The 19,479-nt window shown below is 44.9% G+C and overlaps 2 protein-coding genes across 5 annotated transcripts in view; one reads left to right on the top strand and one right to left on the bottom strand.

The window, feature by feature from the left end:
- Positions 1-208, bottom strand: part of LOC142786797 (uncharacterized) — a 95,127-nt gene extending 94,919 nt beyond the window's left edge. Inside the window, exon 1 of the mRNA XM_075884445.1 lies at positions 167-208. Coding sequence (XP_075740560.1) covers positions 167-208 — 42 coding nt within the window. The remainder of the gene's footprint in view (positions 1-166) is intronic.
- The window catches only part of LOC119172814 (glycine receptor subunit alpha-4-like), a 379,910-nt gene extending 363,197 nt beyond the window's left edge, over positions 1-16,713 (top strand). For 3 of the 4 annotated variants that reach the window (XM_075884470.1, XM_075884473.1, XM_075884472.1), the window contains 8 exons: positions 4,550-4,680; positions 5,659-5,726; positions 6,111-6,340; positions 7,989-8,071; positions 8,183-8,317; positions 11,447-11,588; positions 14,745-14,964; positions 16,314-16,713. In XM_075884470.1, coding sequence (XP_075740585.1) covers positions 4,550-4,680; positions 5,659-5,726; positions 6,111-6,340; positions 7,989-8,071; positions 8,183-8,317; positions 11,447-11,588; positions 14,745-14,964; positions 16,314-16,481 — 1,177 coding nt within the window. In that variant the 3' untranslated portion in view covers positions 16,482-16,713. Of the gene's footprint in view, positions 1-113; positions 278-4,549; positions 4,681-5,658; positions 5,727-6,110; positions 6,341-7,988; positions 8,072-8,182; positions 8,318-11,446; positions 11,589-14,744; positions 14,965-16,313 lie in introns of those variants that run through there. The other variant, XM_075884471.1, reaches the window with a different exon arrangement.
- The last annotated feature ends 2,766 nt before the right edge of the window (positions 16,714-19,479 follow it).

The raw sequence follows: 19,479 nt of genomic DNA, 5'->3' as shown, positions 1-19,479 counted from the left end.
TCGCACAGCAAAAACCCACTTCCCCGCCACCCTTTCCAGGACGGAAACGCCAGTCAACTTGGGACAACAATTGATCAGCGACGACCTCGAGAACAAAACGAGAACGTGCAGCTCGAGCTCTATTTGGCGAAGCCGTTATAACGTAATTAGGCACTGAGGGACTCACCAACGGCGGCGATGCTAGGTGCAGCAAGCGAAGTTCTGACATTTGGTGATTCGTAATCATGCGACATCTTCTTGCGTACTTCGCTTGTACTCTGCTCATGCCCGGAGAAACGTGAGTCTCTTACTCTTCGCATAACGCCCATCCAGCACTCTCGTTTCCAAGCGCTTGACACAAGTGTATGCGTTCTGAATGAACCAGGGCTATTCCCTCTAAATTACTAGAACACATTATATCTTCTCACATCGTGACTCACCTTGAATCAATAAATTTCTTCTATAATCACCAGCACGGTTTCCGAAAGCACTTCTCATGCGAGACCCAATTAGCCGAGTTTACCCACGACCTACTAAAAAGCATGGATGATAACCTGCAGATTGATGCCATATTCCTAGACTTTTCCAAAGCTTTTGATCGCGTACCGCACAACTTATTACTTAGCAAAATTAATTCCCTTGGCATTGCACAGAATATTGTCTCCTGGGTTAAACACTTCCTCTCCAACCGTAAACAATTCACCTCTACTAATAATCATAACTCCTCTAAAACTCACGTATCATCAGGCGTCCCTCAGGGTGCGGGCTTATCACCTCTTCTATTTTTAATATTCATAAACGACCTGCCAACAAACATTCAAACAAAACTTCGACTATTTGCGGATGACTGTGTCATATACTCCCCCATTCACAACATTGAAAACAGTACTAAACTACAGCAAGACCTCGACACAGTTGCGCTATGGTGCCAAGACTCATCAATGCCGTTAAATCTAACCAAATGCAAATCGATGTCATTTTCCCGTAAACGCACCACTGTTCATCATACATACTTTATCAATTCGCTTCCTCTCGATTCGGCTTCGTCATACAAGTATCTCGGAGTGCACATGTACCCATCTCTTTCATTTGCACCGCACGTACAGTCCATCTGCTCAGACGCTCTGCGTACGCTTGGTTTTCTGCGCCGTAACCTCAAATCAGCATCTCCTGACGTTAAAAAACTAGCATACTTAACATACGTACGGCCAAAGCTCGAATACGCATCGTCCATTTGGAATCCATCCCAGGCATACCTCGTTAGCGAACTAGAAGCAGTTCAAAACCGCGCTGCCCGCTTTATAACCTCACAGTACTCCAGAGAAATCAGCGTCACCGCCCTAAAACAATCAATTGAACTGCCATCACTCGCGTCGCGCCGCCTCATCTCGCGCCTATGCCTCCTCCACAGTTTCTTTTTCCGACCCCAATCAAGACACGAACTTTTACAGCCCCCAAACAGAACTTCTTCCCGCATTAACCATTCAAACCCCATTGCACGAATCAACGGCCGTACATCCGCAATGAACGACTCCTTTTCCCCCAAGCAATAACACTTTGGAATCACCTTCCCGATACCATTGTTGCCACACCTGACCGCACATCATTCCGCGCAAAATTGGAATCCCACTTTGATTCCACCCATTAACCCGTGGCTGTAAATATATTCTACCAATGTACTGTATGTATAATTTGCTTGTGCCTAGTTATTTGTACTCTAATTCCCAGCCAAAGCGTTTCTTTTGTGTGTTATTTGATTCATTTTTGTTGTCATTTTGGACCAAACTACCATATTAGAACTGTACTGTTTATAATAATTTGTTCAGCTTGAATTATACACATTCACAGCGTATTTTTTGCCCCCCCTTATGTAATGCCCTCGGGCCTTTAAGGATGCAATAAATGAATGTCTGGGCTGCCTAGTAGTAGAGATAGCCTATTAGATTCTATTGCTAATGGAAAATTCTTGATCATTGTATTGCGTCACCCGTGATCTACGAAACCTTGCGATTCTCGGCTGCCGACACCGAGATCTCAGGTTAGATCCAGGCCGTGGCGGTCGCCATCTTTCAATGGAGGTGACGTAGTTGAGGCGCGTGTAGTGTGCGATGTCAGTTCACGGTGAAGAACACCAGGTGGACGAAATTTGAGAAGACCTTCGTATACTGCGTGGCTCACGTCGTGGTTTCGGGGCGTAAACACCAGTTATTATATTATTATTATTATTATTATTATTATTATTATTATTATTATTATTATTATTATTATTTGAAGGCGTCACCATAATCAGCCTTGTGGGAAGCTTAAGCCTCATTTAGCATCAGAATTTACTTTCCTTGTCTAAGCTGAAGTTTCGATCACCTCATTTTCAGAGGCTGATTTTCAGAGGCTGACCTTCGCAGTGACGTAGCCAGGGTTAGCACACCAAACCCGTGCCCCCCGCCCCCCTAATTTTTTTTGCCATGGCATTCAGAGCGAAAAGTGGCCATTTCAAAGAAGTGCCTTCCTTTTCCCCCTCCGCCCAAAAAAAAAAAAAAAAAAAAAAATCTGCCAATGCCCCTGCACCTTCGGTTTCATGAACTTGTATTGAGCTAAATCTTCTACTTTTCTGTCATTGCATGGCCCGGTGAACGAGGCTGCCAAATACTTTATCGTCTTTGTCGACCTCCGTTCGCAATTCACGGCTGTTCTGTATGCGGAAGCTGGTACGCGCTCCCTGTACAAGAGAGGGATGGTATAAATATTAGATAAAGCTAAAACTTAAATAATACTTTAACTGAAAGCCGCGGATGCGCTGTATAATATTTTTCCTAATATAACACGAAATGATACATACATGACAGGGTACAAAAAAAAAAAGAAAAGTGGCCGGAAATACGAATAACCATGACGCCACCGTCGCAATTTTAACCATTGTGACTTGTTTTGTTCAAGCGCTCAAGGGTAATGAGGTTGAAGATAAGAAATTGAAAGACAAAAGACGTTGCTTTACGATTTGTTGCGACTGAAGTATTAAAGTAAGTCATGGAAAATTACCGAGACTTGCAAGACCCTTACGGCAGGTTTTCGAAAAATTTCACCCCTTCGTGCTTGCACCGCACACTAAACAGTGAAACGATTTTCTCACGTAATAGTAAAGTACCGTTTCAAAATCCTGGAAACACCACTTTAACCGCGACCCGACGCTTGGAAAGTGAGAAATCGCGCGAAAAGAAAATGGGGGTGGAGACGCCACTTTGAGATTCCCGCACTATACACCATGACGTCATAGAACTTGAAGGCGCCTACTGGGTCTTACTTGTGTAAAACATACCGTACCAACAAGCTCGCCTTGCAACTTTCGTGAAGTGTGATGGTGAAAAAACATCCTTATTTGATGCAGTTATTTCATTTCGCGGGAGCTCTATAACTTCATTTTTAGGGGCGAAACTCCTTATAGCGGCACCCGTTCGTCCCTAGTAGCCGTTGTAGTGTGTAACAAGTATAACATTATGACCTCCAAGGTGGTGCCGGTGAGAGATTTCTTCTGTGCGCTGTTGAACAATAAAAAATAGTGCTCAATGTGCATGTCCATGGCTGCTAATGGGGAATGAAAGACAGGAGCATACGGCTTTTAGCTAACGCTGACGTTGTGATCCCCATTAGCAGCCATTGGCATGTACATTGAGCACTATCTGGCAAGAAAGGGTTGCTACGTTATACTCGCCGGGTGTAACCTCCTTAGTTTTAGAAAGGTTTAGCGAGCGTTGAGCCGCAGTGCCATAAATACAATGAACTGGTATATACCATGAACTCGTGGTGGCTAAAGGTGGGAAGTAAATACGAAGCGCAAGCCGTAAGAAAGTGTGCGTGTGCCAGCTCTCGTTTAGTCCTTGGAATGTCCGCTGGATGGTGGTGCTTCTATATGGGGAATAAATGATGAAAAGATGCGACATGGTGGTACTTGGAGTGTTGAATAGATGGACGAACGGACACACAGACAAATGCATGGATGGACGAATGAACGGACGCAGGGGTTGATGCATGGACGGATGCACGAATAGACGCACGCACGGATGGGCAGATGGATGCATGGACGGTCACACAGACGGGCGCATGGACGGACGGAAGCAAGAACGAATGGACAGACGAATGCTTTGCCCCACTCTCCATCATTCACTCCGTGGATATGCTGCCAATTTTTTTTTTTACACATTGATCATGGAAGCTTTGGCTTTCAGAGCATCAGCACACTGACTCAAATTCAACAGCTTCACGAATTAGCTTCTAAGCGATGCTTTCATTTTAAGATGTATTTAAGTTTCGAGCATTATATTTCTGCCGTTGGTCGTTGTTTCTTAAAAACACTAAAAGAATATTTCAACAGTCTCAGCGGCCTTACTACAACTACCAGTGCTTCTTTTCTGATCACTATGGTTAGCCATTGTAAAGATCGTTTCAATCACTGCCTTTTTTCTGGTGGTTAAAGAAGTCCTTAGTTATTCGCGAAATAACCCGAAGCAAATATTGATGGTGTTGATCATAATCGGGTCAATTTAAACATTTTCCTCGCTACTCTTGCTCTTTTCAGCGCAGCTGCAGTTCCACACATACCGAGACCTGGCTCAGTTTCCTACGACGCTTTGAACTTTCGCCAGCTGCCGGACCTCGACGAATTGTTCGATGGTTACGACAAGCGGGCTTGGCCCACATATGGCACAGGTAAAAGAGGAATATCTCCTTCGGTTCTCCTACCCACTGCTGTGATCTAGAGGCTATGGTGCTTGACTGCAGGCCCGTAGGTCGTGGGAACGCATCCCGACCACGGCGACAAAATGCTAGAAGCCCGTGTGCTTAGATATATGAGAGAGAGATAATGATAGCAGAGTTGGAGAAGCTTGCCTCGTTTCTAATCTAACATGATACTCCAGGTACCGGGTGATTACTATGATATATGCAGTGATAAACACATAACACATACAATCACAGACACGCACTGCACTATTCACGCTCTGACCTTTTGTTAAGGCTGGTGACCTGTAAGAATGTCAGCAGCGCTTTTGTGGCGTGTAAAGCATTAGAGGTGTTCCGCCATGGGCTTAGAACATCTGTCAACTCCAAGCACTTTAAAGAATACCAGGTGGTCGAAATTTCTGAAGCTACTGTACACTCATAATCGGCATCTCTCATAATGATATCGTTCTTCTGGGACCTGAAACCTCTAGAATTACTATTATAATTCTCTTTTGCGTGACGCGATGCACGAAGTGTGTACGTTCAAGTGTGATTAGATCATGAAAGTACGTAAGGGAAGAAGATATATATAGAGAGAAAGCAATTGTCCATTTTGTGACTGCGTGATCGAGCCAATTCACATGTGCTCCAGTGCTTACAGACGTGCAGTGCTTTCTTAAGCATGCACGCGAAACAGCTTAATGTCGCAATTCTGAGGGAACTTATTATGATTTATAATTTACACATATTTCTGTTCGGTGGGATAGCGTTGTTAGGGAGCGGAGCCTATATTGCTTTTTTTTTTGCTAGTAACTGTTTGTAAGTGTGCGTTTATAATCCACCCAGGCATTGCGCTTCGCAGCGAACTATGAGGTCACTGGATTTCTCTCACCCTTTATGCTACAGCACTTTTCCCAAATGAATTATCCTCAATCTACAAATAGATTATATTTTTTTTTCTCACAGGAGAGCCTACTAAAGTCGTAGTGGACATGCACATCAACACCCTAGGACCCATGAATGCGGAGGACATGGTGAGTCAACAGCTGTTTAGCCCATTAGCTACTGTTATCACTTATTCTGATGAAGTATAGTTTCTCTGCTTTTTATGCACACATCCCGCTAAGCCTTGAAAAGTGTGTGACAATGTTTCTCAAATCACCTTGTTACATACAGACAAAGTATATCGGGTGTCGGGCAGTAGAAGAACAGCTATTTGGTCTATAGTTGGCTGAATAACATTTTATGAGATGTTGCAGCGCAAGAAGTACAGTGCTGAAAGAAAAGCGTACGCCATAAGGAAATGAACGGAAGGCAAAGAGGGGCAACACGAGCGCAGCACTCGTGTTGTACTGTACTGGTATTACTGCACTGAAAGACTGCATATTTGCTTTTTGCCATTCACACCGGTATTTCAGGATTACGAGATGGACATATTTTTCCGGCAAGCCTGGCGGGACCCGAGGATATCACTGCGGCGTTTCGGCCACATGGATAACTTGACGGTGAACGGCGGTGCCCTGTTGGCACGTATGTGGAAGCCAGACTTGTACTTCGTGAACGCCGAGGAGGTGCGCACTCACTCCGTCACCATGCCCAACCAGCTGCTCAGGCTGTCGCCAGACGGGGACGTGCTCATCAGCATCCGGTGCGCTATGTGCCTCTCTGAAGCGTGCTTAAGCCCATACGGCCCTTAACAAACCGCTGAGCGCCAGACTCTCGTGGCGGGAGAAACGGATTAGGAGATAACTATTAAAGACGACATGCCTTAGCTTCACGCACCTATAAAGCATTATGTTATTGCGCGAAAAGCTCACCAATGGATAATGGAAAGATTCAGGGTTCTTCCGTCACATCGGTTCCGCAGTGCAATTCCAAGATCTAGTAGTCAAGTCCGTAGAAAGATCTTGCTTACCTGGTAGTGGCGGGGTAGTTTGTCACACGTGATGTTGAGAACGGCATTACAATTTTGTGTGTGTGTGTGTGGAAAACACGAGCACAGAAACAATAACACATAAAGCTCTGAGCTGTGGGTATCATTGTTTTTTTCTTGTTTCGCTAAACTTTTGTCGCGGAGAGATCTTCGTTGGTTAGCGAGCCGTTGCGCCACCTGTGAGCAATGACAGAAATCAGACTGAACTGTCGCAGTTCTCGTCATTATATCTACCACGGCAATAACTACGACAAGGACTTTCAAAAAAGTTCAAAAAGTTATGTGGCCGCAGTATCATCTGTGAGAAGTAAACCAACAACTTCATACCCTCGGCTCTCTTTTTCATGCTGGTAGTTTCTTGCAAAAAAAAAAAAAGGTTAGTTCGTTTTTCTGTCATTACGAGAAGGCCCAGAAACTATAGTAAGTCAGAAGTACTGCGCGGTCCGGGAGAAAATTCATTCCTATGGATTATCCTTTTCATATTGTCTATTTGATCATCACGTAGTCTTCTGGCATCATGTGACCTATTTACAAGAGTACGCTATCTAGTAAAATGCGCTTATCAAGAGTAGAAAACCTCTTCACATTCTACACAGAGCTCTATACGCAAGGAAGCCGCAACTTCGGTTGTGTGGCAATGTTTTGATTTATTTATTGCGTTCCCTAAATGAGTGTAACGTTTATATTTCACATTTACTGTGAAACTCACACTTGCTCGAATGACCGTTGGAACAATTGCAATAATAGTTCAATAGTTCAATACTTATTCAATATGACGTTTTCGTTTCTGTTTAGACAAAAGTTTATTTACACTATGTACAAAAAACAATAGCCTTGTGCTTAGAAATATATATTTTTACAGACATCAATAACATTTCGACAGATCATTTTCATGTTCGACATAAGTTAACGACAATGACAAAACATACTTCATTTTCATGAACGTGGATATGAGACGACGTGGAAGGAACATGCACATTCGATGTTTCACACATAAACACACCAATATGTGTCACACTAAGACGGGTACACATATACATTGATTTAGCCTCGCAGTTGCACTTCTTGTATGGCTACGTTGATCATTGTGCTAAGACGAGTATCCGTGATTTAACCGAGTTATACTGACCCAATGTGTATGCCTTTTTGGCTTTCGATTATAATGTTTTACTTGGCCTCCTCTAATGTTACGCACGTGGTAGCGAGTAACTTTAATTTCTAGCTCATGCTTACATACTTTCATCGTTATTAGAAAGTGATAGCAACATCTTGCGGAGTAACAATTTTCGCGCGAGTTCTTTATAAAAGTTCGTTGATTCACCCATCGCATTTTTCACGGGTATGAATTTCTGACGCTGCGCAGGTTGAGTTTGAGGCTTTCCTGTTTGATGTACTTCTACTATTTTCCATTCGACAAGCAGAGGTGCTTCGCCAAACTTCGCCCATGTAAGTCAGTCTATGTTCACTTCACCACTTACTTTTTATTTTATTCAACGAGCATTTCTGCGTTATTTTGCTGCTTCTCTCGCAAACGCAAGTTTAACTTTTCGCTGGCAGATATCAACACACTCAGCCAAGTGGTGTTCATATGGCGAGAAGACCATCCTGTACACTTGGATCGACCATTTCACATGCAGGACTTCAACCTCATAGACATGTCGTACGAGAACTACACCATTGAGCTTGAAAAAGGTACGTGTTTTGGCAGCGACAAGCTCTTGCTTTTATATGAGCTGTTTTTTCTTTTCTTTTTCGTTATTAAAATGCAGAAAGCGAGTTTATCGAGTCGTATTCATCATAGCATCTCATTGAAAGTTACCTTTGTATACAATACAATGTCTTTCAAGGCCCTTTTCCTTAACATTCTGTTACAAAGAAAGAAATTAAAGGGCTCGTTAAATTTTTTTCTTTCTGAAACCAAACGTCAACGAGAACTAACCACAATCAATGGAAGGAAAGCACCGAAAATTTTATTTGCAGTAATTATTATATAAATGTGAAACAGTTGTTCCGTGTCTTCTTATAGCCTGTCGAAACAGGAGGGAAGGGGTTCCCTTCCCTCCTGTCTCGACAGGCTATAAGAAGACACGGAAAAAGTGGGAAAAAAGACAACTTTTCGCTAGCAGGGATCGAATCAGTAGACACCGAATAACATTGAGTAATGGCGGTTGGTATTCTCCAGTAATTTTTACCGAGTGTGTCTGTGGACTTAAAACGGGGTGTCTTTCATGAATTAATTGTCTTTTAGTTTTAAATAGGATTCTGTGTGAAGGTGTAAGTAATTTCTATTCCTCTCTCTCTCTCTCTCTCTCTCTCTCTCTCTCTCTCTCTTTCTGTGTAATATTCATATTCTCCTTTCCAAGGGTAGCAAACCGAAAATGTGCCTGGTTAACCTCCCTGCCTTGCTTCTTGTTCTTTCTTCCTTATTTCTCCCCAGTGTATCTAACTACCGTCCTTACTTGCATACAAGTAGCCCCGATTAGAACAGCTTTATGCTGGCTTTTGAAAGCAAAGTTACGACTATAGTGAAGATAATGCTAGCCAATAATGTTGGCTGAAGTGGCTTATGCTGGATATATATTAGCGACTGTCGGTAAGAGGTGCCATATTTCGGCCAACCAATGGCCAGTGAAGGTTGGTGCAGAGCAAATTACGTTAAACTTTGGTGAGCGCTGGCTATAGCCTGTGATAACAGCAGTGTAGCAACGTTAAACACGCGGGATGATGCTATCCCGTGCGCCTTAAGAGCGAAGTAAATGGGCTGGCTCATTTGATCTCCGTATCAGCCTTGTTCATTGCTCCCACTCGCATGCGTTTACCCGCGGGTACGTCATACGATGGACCAGGTATACTATAAATTCGCACATTATTCAGAAAATTGTGGTGGCAGCAACATCTACGGCGAAGTGACCACGTGACTGCTATCGCAATGACATCTTTCCAGTCGTTCGGGTATAATGTACTTTTTACCTTTGTGCATCTTTCCGACGAATGCGCATAATCACCAGACAAAAAAAATATTGTGACGGGGCGAGGTCTAGGCTTATAGGATAGCGTCCACCGAGAATCGGCAGCCGAACAAGATGGCTGAGTTGCCTCTCGCGCAAGCGCCTAACGCACAGGCGTCGTCTTCATCTTCGCAAAGTACCACGATTGCTCCTGTCGATGATGCACCGTAACATCCCTCCCTGCGGTGGAAGCGCCGTCACGGCACTTGGTACGGTGGCGACGAACTAGCAGGGTGATACGGTTTGAGTCTGGAAACGTGTACAACGTTCGTCTGGAGAGAGGGGGGTTGAAGGCATTGTTTAGGGGTGTGATTTCGTAGCTCACGGCACTGAGTTGTAACACTTTGTAGGGGCCATGGCAGTGTGGTATTAGCTTCTCTGATAAGTCGACTTGGCGGTTTGGTGTCCAGAGAAGTACCAGAGACCCCGGCGAGAAGTGCACGCTTTGGTGGCGACTGTCATAGCGGTCTTTTTGGTGCGCTTGCGACAAGTGCAGCCGATCACGGGCAAGCTGACGGGCTGCATGGGCTCGAGAAACGACATCGCTGGCGTACTCAGTGGACAAGGGGGCAGCCAAAGGAAAAAGCGTGCCAAATGGTAACGCTGGATGTCGGCCAAATAGCAAATAAAACGGCGAATAACTAGCTGTGTCGTGCCGTGAAGAGTTGTACGCAAACGTGACAAAGGGGAGTGCTTTGTCTCACTCCCGGTGATCTGGTGAAACGTACATTGACAGCATCTATACGTCAGCGTTCGGTTCAGACGGTCGGTCAATCCATTTGTCTGTGGATGATAAGCGGTGGTAAGCTTGTGCTCAGTGGAGCAGGCGCGGAGAGCGTCATCCACAACACGTGAAAGGAAGTACCTTTCTCGATCAGTAAGCAGCTGCCGCGGAGCGGATTCAGTGTGCATTAGCGACATATGAGAGAAGAGACTGTCGTTACAACGAATATGTTATTTTTGTTTTTGGATGGACATTGCTTCGAATATCACACTGCCACTATCCTTCCTCAAGTTTTGTTATCACCGCGTTACACTGTAGTTCTCAGCGCAGACCACGCCTACAGTTTTAAAGAAGCTTCAAGGCTGTCGTAGATCATTTTCATAAGACTACGCCCACACCGCGAACGTTACAGATTATTCTGGAACCAACATGGCCGCTTGCGATAACGCTGGAATATTCGATAGTGCATGTATAAATGCCGACGCGCGTCGTTGTTTGCCAGTTGATCAACGGCCAATGGTTTATTCGCTGCTGTCAGTGCCAGTGTTCATCGCTGTAATCTGACAATAAGTTTTCCGGCCAAAAGTTCGGTCCAAATAAACAGTTCCATTTTAGACAAACTGTTCCTTCCTTCGTCAGCGGCACGACCTCACGACAATACCGTGTGCATGTGCGCAAGTAGAACTTGCAGTTTTGGGCAAAAGGTTGTCCTGATGGAATCTCATGGTGTTGCTGCTAGTCTATTCTATGTTTCTGAATTCAACGGCAACCTATTCACTACCTCCCCGTCTTTCCTTCCTTTTTCCTACTTATTCTCTTCACTACCCTTAATGGTACTTGCCACTGGAGTAATATTAGGGTCATATTTAAACAACAATCTCTTACTGGTGTACTAATCCGGGCCATATTTTAACAATATATTTGAGCACATTAGGTGCTTTAACTTCACACGCACACGTCGCTTGTGATATAAGTAAAAGCACTGATGAGATGTCTCATCCCTGTGAAGAGCCGAATGCTAGCTTGTGAAGGACTGTAGGTCTCTTTAGAGATGAAAACACATTTTTATGTCTTTTCTTTTTTCTTCAGGGTCTTTTTCGTGCCTCCAGGTTACCTTCCTACTAGAACGGCAGCAAGGGTTCCACATGATCCAGACGTATTTGCCAATCTACATACTGGTGTTTGTTTCTTGGCTTTCCCAGTGGATCAGGCCGGACTTTATTCCCCCCAGGTTTGTAGCCCATACAACAATAGCACGTACAACGATACAGTAGTCCATTTCACAACTGAACTTCTGGAGGTCGAGTGTAATCACGCAAGGGGTCACTTAAAAAAAGTGACAGCTTCGCCTCGAGGGCGAAGCAATGAATGCGATAGCGAGGAATTGTAATGTCAAAAGAAGAACGCCAAGTAGCTGGGAAATTACTGCGCGCTGCTCAGGCACTCAGAATGAGGCACGAAAAGAACGCTTAGGAATATACACATGATGAACGTGAACTGTCCCAGTTGTTACTTCCTCTCGGTCCTACTTTGGCTGTTGTTGCCAGTAATTCGCATCTTTTGCAAACACAGTACCTGCAGTGACCAAAGTTATCTTCTTGTGGTCTATAGATTGAACTCGAAGATTACAGTAAAAGCACAATAGGTAAAAAAAAAAAACTCTTCACCAAGAAGTAAGCGCGTGTGCACGGGAGTCAACGCCACGTATGTCAAAGTACAAGTCGTAGGCGCTTATCTCAATTCCAGTGAAGCAAGACAGAGCTTGTGGCATCGAACCAGCAACCTCTCGCACCGCAGCGCGTGACGCTAACAACTACGCCAAAATGCGCATGTAGCCAAGGGCACTAACGGAAAGCCATTTATATACACCATGTACCATTTGGTGGTCCTCAAAGCTCCTCAACTTCGGCGTGTGTTGGTCATCAGTAGCGAGATGGTACGACGAGTGAGCGCTGCGTCGCTGTCAAGGTTGTCGCCTCTCGCGTTTCGGAGAGCGCCGCCTCTACGGATCGTGATCTCTTCAGCATGCGCGCTTATCAGTTTTCTGATTCGGGAGAAGACGAACGTCACTTCGCTCTGCTGCCGCGGAGGCATCCACGAATGGAGCACGTTGCTAACACATGAAGAAGCAGGAGTTGTGGTAGTCGTTGACGCTTATCTTGCGTATACTAGTGTGTTCGTTCTGTGCGCCTTTTTTTCTGTTTATACCATGGTGCAAGAATACTTTAGGTGAGCGATTGGTGCGAAACGAGCGTTTGGCGGAGAGGGACCGATTATGTTCTTGTAGGCGGCGTGCCGATATATGGCTCGCCGGACTGAGCACCATGGCGGGCTGCTGGCAGATTCCGCAACATAGAGTTTTCCACAATACTTACTAGAGGGAACTCTGGCGCTAGTGTCTACGGGAGCTGCAACGCACGGCGCTTCAGCGAGCATGGGAATGATGGGTAGTACACACATTTGTCTAATATTCGTACTTCTGGCCTGCCTTTGGCTCCGTGTATGTTCGTGTGGCTTGGAGCTGTTTTCTTACGAAACAAGTATTAGCAAATGTTCAGCGGTTGCGCTTCACTATTTTATTTTTTTAGACTTACTTTGCAAATTACTCACGAAGTTCAAAAGCATTCAATCTTTATTTCAAAACAAAACCGAAACACAGCAATAAACGAAGCCGCAAGTACGATTCGCCGCCCGCAAGTACGATTCGCCACCCGCAAGTACGAAGACTAGGCACATGCGTGTACTACCCATCATTCCCATGGTCGCTGAGTGATCGCCGCGCCAGAGTGCCCTCTAGTTAATTTTGAGAAACTCTATTTTCCGCAAAGCACATCCGGCACGTAAGCGACGATTTCCAAATCTGATAAAACCGGGTAATCACGTGACATCAACCCCGGGACACGCATAGAGCGGCGCCGCGAAGAGGGGGTGATATGGAAGGAGGTCGACGGGGCGGCGAGGGTGTTATAGCGACGATAAATGAGCACCGCTACTTTGCTACATCACGGGGCTTTCCTACGCCGAGACGAGGGCGGGGGAGAGAGAGAGAGGAAGCCGGAGCAAAGTTTGTAGCGCCATCTCCCAGGCTTCTAGCGAAGCAGAACATTATCGGACTGTGAACAGTCCCGGCGTTCGCTCACTTAAACTTATTCTTGCACCGTGGTTTATACAGAGCGCTTTAAGTGTCGGGCTGTGACAGTTGTTAGTCCATGCCCGTCCTGTGTATGCTTACTTCGTACGTGCTTTCTACTTGAAGGGCGCGCTGCAAGATTCGGGCTAACGCTGCTTGCCGTTTTCCGCGTGACTTCGCAATTTGTGGCTGTAGCATTCATTCCTTCGCCCTTCCTTCGCCCTTCCTTCGCCCTTGTGGCGAAGCGATGTCCACCGAACGCTCAACTACCTCTGCGAAGACACGTTTAACTTTCGTGTTTTACCTATTGCTAAAAAGAGAAATCAGCCACATTTGTTTTTTTTCTTCCCAGTCTGACAGGCCAACATCTTTTCTCTTGTCCGCGTGCGAGAGGCATGCATGGCGCTCTCACAACACGTGCGAGCAGGTACCAGGCATTGCAGACGCAGCGGCTCACTGGCTCTCGTGGCGTAAAACTTCATGGGACACTCTCACTTTCGCTCCCTTTCGTCATCGGCTATATCAGCGAACTGATTTTCCGCAGGACTAAACAGGTCATTCAGGCTTCGGTAGCATTTGCTAAAAAAAAAAAAGCCCTTTCATACATGTTGCGAAATACCTAATGTAGAAAGTATGTGAGTTCTAGAAACCACGCATGACGCGTGCATACTGTCAGCATATGTGTTTTCTGTGTTTTTCTGCAGTTTCTTGCAAAAGAACCATACGTTGCTCTCGCGTAGCTCTGACTTGCAACGTACATGACTCTTTTAAAAGAGAAACGTTAACTCTCTAGCGGTAACAAGAATCTCAGAAGATTGCATAATTACCTCGAAAGAAAGTTCACGTGATCAGTTATGGAGTCATATACATAGCAAACCAGAACTCTCAAAAGGGAATCAAAGGACTGCTTTTTTTTTTACTAAAAAGTAGACGTTCCGTTATCAATTAACTTTCAAGCTTTCAAGCTTTCTCAGGAGTGAATCTCAATCTTTAGCTCAGGGCGCATCGCTCCTGCACTTCTGCTAACGCATGTTTGAGCTTTCTATATTATTTCACAGCGACCCAAGCGCCAAGCTCGAATAGACGCTAACGCTGTTGCTCTTGCGGTAAAACACCGCCAGCGCCGAGAGGGAACCCGATGAAAACGTTATCTAGTCGCTTGATTTCAATGGTGATGCTTTTATATAAGTGTGAATCAACTAGCCTAAAGATACACCTTGACGCTGTTGTTTACCTAATTTTTTCAAATTTACGCAGAGCCATAATCGGAGTGAACACGTTACTGACGATGGCGAGCATCTACCTGTCGCTGAGCACGCACCTGCCCAAGGTGTCGTATAACAAGGCCGTCGACGTTTGGCTCGTTGCGTGCATCCTCCTCATCATTGGATCACTGATCGAGTTTGGCATCGCAAACTACCTTTTCCGAAGCAGGCTCACTCGCTCCGAATTTTTACAAGCACTGAGTGTATTCAAGGTGAGGAAAACGGCAGCCAAATGGTCGCATGCCCATTTCCCCCCCTGTGATTGAAAGGGGGGCGAAAGGGGGGGGGGGGTTGTGCGTACCCATCATTTAGAAGGGGGAAGAGTGGTTGTTGGAAGTATGGCCGTTCATGTTATGCTATTGGTGGCGTGTTCGTGTGCCAGATTACATTCTACTAAATTCATTTATTTATTGCACTAAACTGGTCGCGAATCAGTTGTTGGCTGAATGGATAAATAAAGGCACATTAGGAACATTTTCTTTGAGTCGCGGTGACGGTCAGCACTACCGACCTCTTTATTTGTCATCTTCATGTTCTGCCATTGCACTAACAAGTTGCTGTTATGACTTTGACCACTCTTTTTGCTCAAGTATCACGCAGTGCAGTGTAGTATTACTATATTTAAAAAGAAAAAGTTTTACAATGCTGCAGGTCTACATGTACGTGTGCTATTCTGTATTAAAATACGCATTTTCGTGTATATTAGGGATTGCCTACCCTTTTTCTATAGTAGAGTACGAAGTACTCTGAATCGTTGAACACTTTCTCCAGGCACACACAAAAAAAATGCATGCCGCTGTATGACTTAGTGAGATTTAAAGAGCAGCTAAGAGCGGGAAGTATTTACCTTATTCCACGGGTCAGCCCACTTGTGGATTTCTGAGCGAAACGGAAATTTTGTCAACGAATGCTGAGCCTAAACCTTAAACAACCATTACTACCCAAGAAAACCTGCAGCTTTTTCTGTGATTGGTAGGAAGTATTCATATGCTTCAGTTCCGGTCACATTTCACAAGCATAGACGCGTGGTTTCTAGTTTGTCATAATTATTTTTTTTCCTCAAGTGAATAGCCAATATAATAAAGTGTTTAATTGTAGGAGTGGTAGGTTCAGAGCTGTCATCTCGCTTACATGCCTTCCGTAAGCTGTGCATGCTCACAAAGTAAAACATATCATAAGGCACTCCATCAAGCAAATTTTAGCAAAGAATAACGGATACAGTGCAAAATAATCACAAAATTGAATTAGAAAGCAGGCAAGACTGTGTGCTTGCGTTATCTGCTTCGGGGGACGTTCAGAAGGTTGGTGCGTGGATTAGCGTTAGAAAGTTTATCCGTAGTGTGGTGGATTGCTCATCTCTGGTACAGCATATATCCTCTCTCAGCTTCCAGGTCACTGTACGCTATACACGAAAACGGAGAATATTGTATTTTGTCTGTTCAAAAACAAATCGCCTGTGCTAAAGCTTTTCAGCTGGTGCAGATCTCGATAATGAAGCGCTCGTTTGCTTTTTATGGCCCAACTGTCTTCACCTTTTGCGCATGTTTTGTTGACCTTCCAGAAGGACAAGTACCCGAAAGACCCCAGCGGCCTTCCTTTGAACCAGAGGAGAGCTCTCACCGTAGAACGTTACACACGGGCGATGTTGCCGCTGCTGTTCCTAGCACTGAACATTGTCTACTGGTCTGTGTACCTCAGCAGGCCCCTTGTGGATGCCGATGGGATGTGAGAATGGAGGGAGTGTAACTAGAATCAAGGGCCACTAAAGAGAATCTCTTAGATAAAGCACATTGGAAAAATGTGTTCAAGGGCCACGACATAGTATAATAGGCTGATTATTGAAGGCAAAGTCTAGGTGAGCATCTACTGATTGATAGTGCAGCACCGGTAAGTGAATGAGAAGTCACGCGCACTCTATTGCACTTCGGTCGTTTTCATAAGTAAAAGTGGAAGCATCGTAAGTTTGGTTTGGTTCATTTAGAAAACAGTTACCCGCTTCATCTGATTCAATACTTTTATATTGACAACCGGCTGTTGCTTAATACGATAAATGGTGTGCAGACTCCATGAAATTTCGTAAAGTCATGGCTTTCGGCATCGTGCGCTAATTTCAAGAAGTCGTCGTCCCCGCCTTTCACTTCTAGTTAAATGAGGCTTATCAAGCTTCTTATTACAGTGAAAAGTGTTCGTAATGTTCTGAGAAGAAAAGTGTTTACTACAACTGAATTTTGATGTTCTTGTTCGTTGACCACTGAGAAGAAAGTTTATGTCATCTGTCAAGTCGAAGACGCGACGCATGCTAGTTGACAACAAGAAGCACCCCGTTGTTACCTTTATCAATTTTATGTGCAACGACGATGCTATAAATTCGCGGTTAACCATACTGGTCGAAATCTGATTACGTTTGACAACGTGGGGCTCGGCACACTGTTGCGAACAAAATCTACGAGCAGGACACCTAACCTGCTAAGCTACAGTGGAAGAAACAAGTCATCGTTACTTGAGTGTCGTAGATATGATGCTACTTTAGTTTCATAACCAGATTACTCCATTGGGCTTGTTTTATTAATTTTATGCGTAAATATACGCCGAAGTGAAATTATACCCGTGTTATGAACAACAGAAATAAATAAAAGCCAGGCAAGAACCCTCTAGTAAGAAGTTGCCAGATAGTTATCCGCATTTTTTTATACCAGCATTCTATGGAATTCATGCAAATTTGTTGAATCCAGTTATGTGAAGATCTTTGCGAAGACGTGGTTACAGGTTGGAGTCGTAGCACACTGCTGTAAACTCGCACGTGTGGCTCAGAACAGCAACAAACAGTTCCACATCTCTTCGCGATAAGCCTCAATAGCGTTACGTGTTCGCAGCAGAGCATCAGAGTTATTTGACTCACAACAACTGCTCTCTACTTAACTTTGAATACCCAACGCTTTTGTGTGGTGCACTTTTATTGTTACACAATGATTTCTGATCCATCTTATTAAGTTACAAAGAACAAAAGAGTATTTTTCAGAACAGCCAGTGCACGCTTGTTCATCGCTACCGCTTATCGATTTAAACTTTAAATCTCAACTGGTAACTTTCTGTGTTACTTGGGAATCTTGACAACACTCTGATAGAAAGAGAACACAGTTTATTTTGAGCTCTAGAGTGCCTAATAGGGCAGGACGGTACCGGTGGCGTAACCAGGAACAGCCAGCCCATTCCCCCCTTACTACGAATTGTTTTCCGCCATGTCATTGTGGTGAGTAAGGGGGTTTACTCAATGGGTCCAGGTCATTGGACGCACTCAAGACAACCGGATAACACGAAGACGTTCTTTATATCGGACGAGAACAAGAACACACATGAAGAAACCTCAAAGAACATCAGGACAATACGAGGTGAAAAAGGGTCTACTGGGAAGTTCCTGTCCACGCTAGAAGAAAGTCTACGTCGTTACGGTCAGCGTGCTTCACTCCCGCGACACCAAGTCTACATGGCCACACTCACGCGCACCGTCGTTGCGGTGACCGTAGCACCGGACAACGTGGCGTTGAGTCCGTCGTGGTAGCGTCCATGGTGGGAACACTCCCTCTCGCGTAGCTCACAGGCTCGAGCTTACGTCGATGTCCCGCACCCTGACATTTCCCTGGCATCCAGGTCACGCTCGACCGGGACGAGCGCCCAGGACACGGGGTCGAAAGCCCCGAGAGTCATCGAAGCCGCCCGCGCACGCTCGCAGCACCAGTCTTCTTCCTTCTCCTCTTTCGGTGAATTCCCCGCTCCGATTTAGCCCCTATGGCGCTGTCGTCATAATCATCACCGTCATACAGTGCGAAAAATGACCACCCAAAAGGGGTGCCCCCCTGCCCCCGCAATATGAAAAAGTGCCCCACCCCACTTCCGAAAAAACTTCTGCATACGGCCCCGATGGTACATGTTCAAGAAAACGAGCAACGTGCAAAACACAGTAGAATGGTCGAGAGGGACCATGTACTGACTTATTACCAAGGCTTCATTTCACATGTGTATATATATATATATATATATATATATATATATATATAGAGAGAGAGAGAGAGAGAGAAAGGAAGGAGAACAGCGGTCAGGCATCGATTAACAATTCAATGTAATTATCTGAGAAATGGCAAAGCCATCACCCATTATTTTAAGCTGGTCTGGTAGTTCTTCTTGGGGGCGAGCGAAGCGAGGAAAAAAAGGTCCATCAATCACTGTCCCGTCCAAAGCGTTTGGAGCCAGTCAGTTGAGTGTGGGCCACAGTGCTATTCTGTCTGCGCTACATAAATTCATTCAGGCAACCGGGAGGATACGCTGCTAGTGGTACTGCCAGATATATCCAATTCTTTGTCCCCCTTCCCCATTCTTGTTAATTTGTTTTATATATTTTGGTTTATCAAATTCTTCTGCACTTTTTTCACGTTTTCTTCAAAGGAACCATATTATTGTTCTCATCTAATTTTTCTTTCTTTTTTTAGCAAGCGTTGTGAAAAATATCTATTATAAGGTACAGTGTGGCCAATCCCTCATGTGGGTATGAGCCAAGATCTCCTAGGCGACAAGACAAGACAAGGTTAATTTTTTTTAACCTCCTTGGTCCCGTCCCACCATTCCATCACGATGGCTGTGGTCCATGGGGGTGACGCGCGCGTTCCGGCTCGAAGTCGTTGGACCTGCGTGACATCTTCGGCTTAGCGTATGTAAAACAGACGTTTTTTTTC

This window comes from Rhipicephalus microplus, unplaced genomic scaffold, assembly GCF_043290135.1.
Source record: "Rhipicephalus microplus isolate Deutch F79 unplaced genomic scaffold, USDA_Rmic scaffold_32, whole genome shotgun sequence".
In the NCBI taxonomy this organism is placed as follows: Eukaryota; Metazoa; Arthropoda; class Arachnida; order Ixodida; family Ixodidae; genus Rhipicephalus; species Rhipicephalus microplus.
The sequence above is the reverse complement of the archived record's forward strand: the minus strand, read 5'-3'. Positions and strand labels throughout refer to the sequence as shown.